The sequence below is a fragment of the Papaver somniferum genome, unplaced genomic scaffold, assembly GCF_003573695.1.
Source record: "Papaver somniferum cultivar HN1 unplaced genomic scaffold, ASM357369v1 unplaced-scaffold_19, whole genome shotgun sequence".
Taxonomy (NCBI): domain Eukaryota; kingdom Viridiplantae; phylum Streptophyta; class Magnoliopsida; order Ranunculales; family Papaveraceae; genus Papaver; species Papaver somniferum.
In genome coordinates, this window is record NW_020628818.1 from 9,188,041 (window position 1) to 9,195,666 (window position 7,626).

The 7,626-nt window shown below is 37.2% G+C and overlaps 1 protein-coding gene across 1 annotated transcript; it reads right to left on the minus strand.

The window, feature by feature from the left end:
• Positions 1-6,223: 6,223 nt before the first annotated feature.
• LOC113338487 lies at positions 6,224-6,916 on the minus strand. The gene has a single exon (XM_026583899.1). The coding sequence runs from the start codon at positions 6,914-6,916 to the stop codon at positions 6,224-6,226; it is 693 nt and encodes a 230-aa protein (XP_026439684.1).
• Between the last annotated feature and the right edge of the window lie 710 nt (positions 6,917-7,626).

The following is a 7,626-nucleotide window of genomic DNA, read 5'->3' on the forward strand; positions in this document are numbered from 1 at the left end:
CGTTACATAGTACCGATACTGTCCCCATTTTAATCATCCTTGGCCAGACAGATGTGGGGTATTAATTGAAAAGGCCTCGATACTATGTAGGGAGATTCCACACCTTATTAGTCTGCATATAGAACTCCATAGATATCCCATGTGGGACTAATCTCATAGGCTTGGGTCGAGCCAAATCCCCATCAATACGCAGTTTGATGCAACTCCTACCCGACATGGTTTTAGGCTAAAGAAGGTTGTAGAATATTATTGGCAACGTTTCATGTAACCAACACTACTGGAACAAGCTTCAGTAAGATTTCAAAGTTGTAGGTCCAATAGAATGAAGGTGTATGGCCAGGCGAAGATTGGAGACGTATAACATTCTACTTTGGCATATATATTTAAGATCTAATTCGGCATTCAAGTATAGACATTAAGATATTCTACAAGTATAGACATTAAGATATTCTACGCCAAGCACTAAACCTGTGAGTGCAATGTCACATAACTAAGGGAGACAGATAATGACAAGAATCAAATAGAAATGGAAAAGTGAGCAACTAAACCATAAAAACCAATCCCAGCAGCAACTTAGAAAAACCAAAAAGAAAATATGGAGTCTCCAGACGTCCACGTTGAGCTATACACTAGTAGAGAATCCATTAACAAAAGCAAATTTTCGTCTAAACTAAAAATAAACTAGATGCAGCAGCAAAGATACTTGCGACTGCTTTAGCTTGAACTCGCTTGTTTTACTCTCCTCTTCCTGCCTGATTCATTAATCCTCCAATTCCTCCAATGTGTGACTTTCTTCACCTTCACTGTCTGATCCATATGGGCAGATTTCTTCACCTTCATTATCCAATTTACGTTCCTTGACTTCTACTTTCTCGTAGAAGTAATCGTAGAATTTTGCAGTAGCATCGTCCTCGAGACCGTAATTTAACCATCCACCATTGGTGAGGAACTCCCTCGGAGAATCTTCTATCCCTTTCACCATGGAATTCCATGGTAAATCTTTATGAATCTCATAATACTTCACCATCGCAAAGTTAAAGCTGTCTTTTATGAGACCGAGCGCGGCTATGGGAATTGAGTTGATGTGAATCAGAACACGCTTGAAGTCCTAAAAAACGATAGTCATATCTATTACCGCAGGTTTAAGCCTCAGACTAACAATCTCGATCTTGTCTAGGTAGGCCACAACGAAAGGTTCATCTACAAGCCCAACTAGGGCATAAAAAGTCACGCCAAAGACGGTTGGCGCCTTGGAGCGAAGATTTCCCTGAAATTATTTCCTCTTAAGAACCTCAGCAACATGAAATGTATACGTACTCCATTTGTCTTCCACTTTGTTGACAAAGTTCTTTAAGTCTTCCCTATCCCTGGTTTGCTTCTCCGAATCATTATAAGATGTCCTCTGCCCCACAGGGGTTTGCAACAAACGGAATTAGATATCCTGCCTCATTTCTGCCCCCATCTTGACGGGGTGATTCAAATGGAAGTGCAAGAGAGGTTGCATCTTCTCATCTCCAAATCGAAAGAAAGTTCTTTATATGTCTGCGCAGATGAAATGAAAATGGAAACTGGGACTAGAAGTTGCATAGATGAACCCGTTTTTATGGACGTCGAGGTTGCCAACAATGGTCTCTCCACCTAGTTCTTCTACCTTGGGAAAGATTTCGAGGCCAGTTAAAGTTATAACATTGGCCTTCTTATCCTTTTGCAGACTGATACTCATGTCTCCTGATATGCATATTATCTCATCATCATCCAGTCCCTCCGACAATAACCATAATCTATAGTCATTTAATTGTTGCAATTGGGCACCAAGTCTTGCCTGCATAAGCCTGCGCTCAACTTCCAGCATATGCGTGCGCATTTTCTCCTGCAGTTCTTCCTCGTTGCATGTCCTAGACTTTTATTTTATTTTCTCTCTGGCCATGGTAAGCAAATAAGTTTCAATTGGGCATCTAGGGAATTCCATTGGACAACTATCTGCGCCTGAAACAGAAGAGAAAGAACTTGGTAATAAGACCGCAGGAACTTCAGTAAAGCAGAGAAGAAAGGATCTCAAGAAAAGAAAAAATGACGTATGCAGGTAGATTCGACAACCAATCATCGATGACTGACAGCCACAGATATAGCGAGGGCCACTTTCCGGAGTTTCGATGAGTTGGAAACATGTCCGAGTGACAACAGTTGGAGATGATAAAAACTAAAAAGTCAAATATTTGGGTTTTTAGAGAGCTTTGGTGTTACTTGGGTTTTTCAGAGACTGTGAAGGAAAATATTTGGGAATGGAAGAATAGCAAGAGCAATGCAATGGTGAAGAAATTATGGGGATTACTTCCCTTTGCAATTTGGTGGAACATCTGGGTGGAGAGAAATTCTAGACTCTATAACAACAAGAAAAGAAAGCTAGAACATCTAATTGTCTCTGTAAAATGCAATTTGTATAATTGGTCTGTGCATACAAAACTTTTTGAAGGTTATGCTCTTAGTACTCTGATTTGTAATTGGAATGTTGTCACTCACAGCTAATTCCTCCTTTTCTTAAGCCTGGTTCATCACTTTGACGAGTCAAGCTTGTTTTAATACAATTTTCCATTTTCCTTTCAAAAAAAAAAGAGGTGTGCAGGTAGATTCGACAACCAACCACAGATATAGCGACGGCTGTTAGGATTCGACAACCAACCACAGATATAGCGACGGCTGTTAGGATTATACAATTTTCCCTTTTCCTTTCTAAATAGATTGGATTTTACACAATTCTATATGAGGGTATATATAGCAAAGCGAATTATAAAACAAGCAGTAGATGTAAATAAGGAAATCATCGAGAACTCTAATACGGAAAACTAGCAGCACCCAAAAGAGGAAGTTGACATCCCAACAACAACGGCCACTTTCCGGGGTTAACATGTCCGAGTGACATTGATAAAAACTAAAAAGTGGTGTGTAAATTCTGGGAATAGTTACCATTCACTAAAAAACATAAGTATATAATCTCAACAATTCCGAATGATTCTGATGAGAGACCATAGAACACAAAATTTGACAAAAAAGATTGACCAAAAAAAAGGCGAGGAAACTAAACAGAATTGGAATCACTTGCAGGATTCGTTTACCTAAATCGAAGTCATCGAAGATAAAACAAAATTCTAAATTTTCTAGATTAGAATAGACAAAATCGCTTAACCATGAATAAGAATAAACTTGATTCACCAAACAAACGTGGGACAGAGGAGTGGAATTTATCAAATATAAAGGAATGATTTATGCAAAACTGATTTTAAACATACCTTTTGGTTCCAGATGATCTTTTTAAGATTTCTGTTTTTCAAAAAATAAAAATTTACCTGTTGGCGCGGGGAAATCGACGGAGAGGGCCGGCTGGTGAGAGCTTCGGCGAGCTGCTATCGCCATCGTCAAACAAGGTGGAGAAAGGTAGAAGGGGTGCTGATCGGTGGTTGGAAGAATAATGAAGAAAAAATAAGGGTTTCGCTCCCTTTTATAAGCATTATATCGGATTTCCTAATCTCGGTCAGACTAGAATGGGAAACTTAAACTACGGCCCAATCCATGGGTTATTCATAGTATCGGGCCATTAATTAAAAGAAGTTTAAATTTAGGTCCAAAAGGGAAATTAATCTAAGGCCAGAAAAATAATATCTTCGTTATCAGGCCCGTGATTAATTTTAGTTCCGCGACACCCAAAATTGTCGAAAATTATTAAAAATCGTTGCATAGTTCGTTCTGCATACAATTTATTCAGAGGTTTAATTGGCAACGCAACTTGGATATAACATATCTAAACAAACGCGCCTTGGAATTTTATAAATTTTATATCGTTGGAAATCTTTTTAAGAGAGCAACGCAACGAGTACAAACAACAATATCAATTTTTTGTTTTTCACGAAAAAAATGGAGGTGATCATCATTTTAGGAAAATTTTTCGAAAACTTGATACGTAACCATTATTTAGCCACCAAAAAATATGCATAACACATTCTGCGGACAAATTATAAATTACGCAACCATTTTCTCGACTGTGTAACAAATTATGCATCTACATAACAAAGTTATGCATCTATAACAAGTTAAGTAGCCATTGTTTTGGTTGATTTTAGTGTGTACATAAAAAATTGATGCATAATGCATTATGCATCCATATTAACGGATGCATGTCAGGTTATGCATCTATTCTCTCGATGCATAAAATATTGTGCAATAATTTTCTCGATGCATAATACGTTATGCAGCCATATTTTCGGATACAACTGAGAAATCCAGATTAAATCAATTAGATCAAATCAATCGGTAGATTAATCTCCCAATTGTTTAAGTTTGTTGCATGGAGAAGACAAAGATTATAGCATAAAGGAAACAAAAGAGAAGTAGAAGGAGAATCATTGAGTTCCATTCATTGATTAATCACATATATATAAAAGAGGGAGATAACTCTAGCTATTACATGTGTTAGCTTGCATATGAGATGGTTTTACATGTGTTAATTGAGTTAGAGGAAATGTTACATGTGTCTAGCATGGAGAGAAGTTGCCCATGCATAGTGACAAATGGTGGTGGTCAACCACACCACCAATAATATTTCTACAACACTCCCCCTTGGATGACCACCATTGTAAACTAACTTCTTTGTCAAAACCTTTCCATAAAACATTTGTTGATGAAAAACTGGTTAAAGGAGAAAGACACTTGAGCTTCTGAAATGGCGTCGCTTGTCAGGACCCTTCTCCTTTGTAGAACCGTGTCAGGGAAAGTACTTCGCACAAAAACCTGAACACTTGTAAGGAGAAGAATAACCTCAACTGAAGTTGTATCTCTAGTGTTTTTGTTGTCTCATTAAAAACCTTGTCGAGTAACAAAACCTTGTGGGAAAAAGTAACCTCGGTGAAGGAAAAGAGTACAACACACTTTGATGTCATCAGTGCATCGCTAGATGCTCCCCCTGATGTCGACATCTCTCCATGATTTGCATTTATGGTATTATTGTTGTCTCATGAAAAACCTTTTCGAGAAAAAAAACCCAGTGGGACCTCGGTGAAGGAAAAGAGTTCAACGTACCATTTGATGCCCCCTTTGATGCATGCCAATTTATTTAGTCTAATACAGTCATGGGAGTGGACAATTCCTTTAGTCCTATGGAGTTATGGAAGTTCGGACAATCTCTTTAGTCCTATACTTCTTACATGTTTTTCAAATGTGGACTTAGGTAATGACTTAGTAAATAAGTTCGCCACATCTTTAGTCCTTGAAACTTAACAAAGTGCGGTGAGCTCTTGGTGCATATAGAGCTTTTGTGACTTTAATCATTGTGTTGTTTGGCAACAAGAATTGAGCAGTACCTCGCCTAATTATTACTTGCGATGATCCAATCATCGTAGTCACACATGTATTATAAGGAGTAAAATCGACAAATAATTGTCTATTTCTTAGGATAGTGTGGGTGGTTGCACTATCAACTAAACATTCAATTTCTCCTGGAGACATTCCTACAAGTACATTAGGCAGGAATGTTACAAACAAACAAAAAAACGAACAATTTATCTCACTTTCTTTAGAGAATCTTGTTCTACTAGAATGGCGTCCTTTCCATTCTTATTGATATGTTAAACAATAGATTATCATAAACAAAGTAAAATTATATAGAACATAATAGAAAATAAGTACTTATAGATAATTCATACAAATAACATAAAGATGGTAAAAGCATGTTTAGAAAGATCAACACCTACTTAAACCATGAAATAAACGATAGTCTAAGATAACATAAAAAGAGAGAATCTAGCAAGCCATAAAACAAGAAACTAAATTCTTAGGCCCAAGCAAAATCAGGAACATCCATTGTTGGGGCAAAGTCCTCATTTCCCAGGAAGTCTGAGATTGTGAGGTTGACGTCAGGGGCCACATCATTTTCTTCCACATAGTTAGCCTCTTGTTCGAGAGTTTCCCGGTACTTTTTGTAGCTCGCAGCTACATTGGCACTAGCCTTGCAATGCTTATACCAATGTACGGTAGATCCACACATAAAACAAGGTGCACTTTCATCTGCGGCCCTTTTGTTAGTGGGATTTTTGGGTGTTTTCTCGAACTTAGGATTACTACCACTATGAACAGAAGTTCCTTCTCTGTGCCAAACATTGGAATGAATTTTACTTCCTCGACCTCGATTATTTCCCTTACGTCCTCTTCCACGAGAGGTGTTATCTCCACATGGTTATGGATAATAGGGTTGTGGATCAGAATGTCGAGCCCTCTTTCCTTTGGGGTTCTTTCCTATATTAACCTTGCCATGATTAGCTTCGGGAACTTTCTTTTTCCCGACAGATCTGGCATTGTTATTGATAAGAATCTCATTGTGCCTTTCGGCCACTTGAAGTAAGTTTATCAACCTACTGAATGTGGTGATTCTCTTGTTGTCAACCTCTAAACGATACTGGTTTGCTAGTATCATGGAAGAGGTGGTAAAGGTCGATAGGGATTTCTGAATCATTTCCTCATCAGTTAGTTTATTTCCACAAAAGTCCATACGTGCCTGAATTTGTAGCATGTCTTTTTGGAAATCATTAACTTTTACATAATCGAGGAAGCGGATTTCGTTCCACAAGATGTTCAATTGTGGTATTAAGGAATCATGAATGTTCCCAAAACGGCTATCTAGAGCATCCCATAGATATTTTGGTGTCTTCAAGTGATGATAACCCCAGCGTAGGTTAGGATCGATATTCCTCTTGAGGAACATAAGAGCATGAGCTTTGTCTTTCTCAGTTGCCGGAGCAGCGTCGGCAGATGGCTTGATAGTGGAGGTGAAGTCCTTTGCCACAAAGGTGGTTTCCACATCAGCTACCCAACGGTGGTACTCAAGTCCTGCTGAGTCCAAAAGTTCGAATTCTGGTCGAATTGGGTCCATCTACATAGACAAAATAAAGGACATTAATATGGTGCTCAAGTCCTTCTGAGTCCACGACAAATCCCGGTATCATTTTCCCGTGACCAAATTTCTTTATGGCCAAGATGGATACCAAAACCAAGTTTCTTTATGGTTTTGTGGGTAATACGGGTATGTCATATAGTCCAATATATGATCATAGCATAGTCCATAAAATTATAATAACAAGCTTCTTTATTATAATAAAAAAAACAATAAAATAATTTGTACAAATATATATTATTATATGACTTTAGTTACACATCAAGACAATATAATGATTTACCAAAAAAAAAATATGGCATAACATTGATGTATAAGATAACATGCATAGAGACCATACATAATCTATAAATTAATGATAATAATTTGTAGTATACTAAAAGTAGTACAAAATCATAATATCATCTTCTTTTTTTTTTTCAAACAAGAACAAATATAACTATTTATTTAATAGATATCTAAAATCATGAAGGGAGATAAACATGCATTATGGGTTAACATATTTCCTATGAGTATTTTGTTTTAAGGGAAAAAGAAGAAGAACAAACATGCATGCAAATCAAAATAATTACCATTATGAGTTTTTGTTTTAAGGGAAAAAGAAGTTTGAGGAATACCTTCTTCTTGAAAAAAAAAATCCTACTTGATATTAATGGTAGAATCAACAACTTTTGTTTGTGAAGTATTAA

Coding starts and splice junctions, on each gene's coding strand:
- LOC113338487 (XM_026583899.1), bottom strand. CDS start 6,916: ATGGACCCAATTCGACCAGAATTCGAACTTTTGGACTCAGCAGGACTT.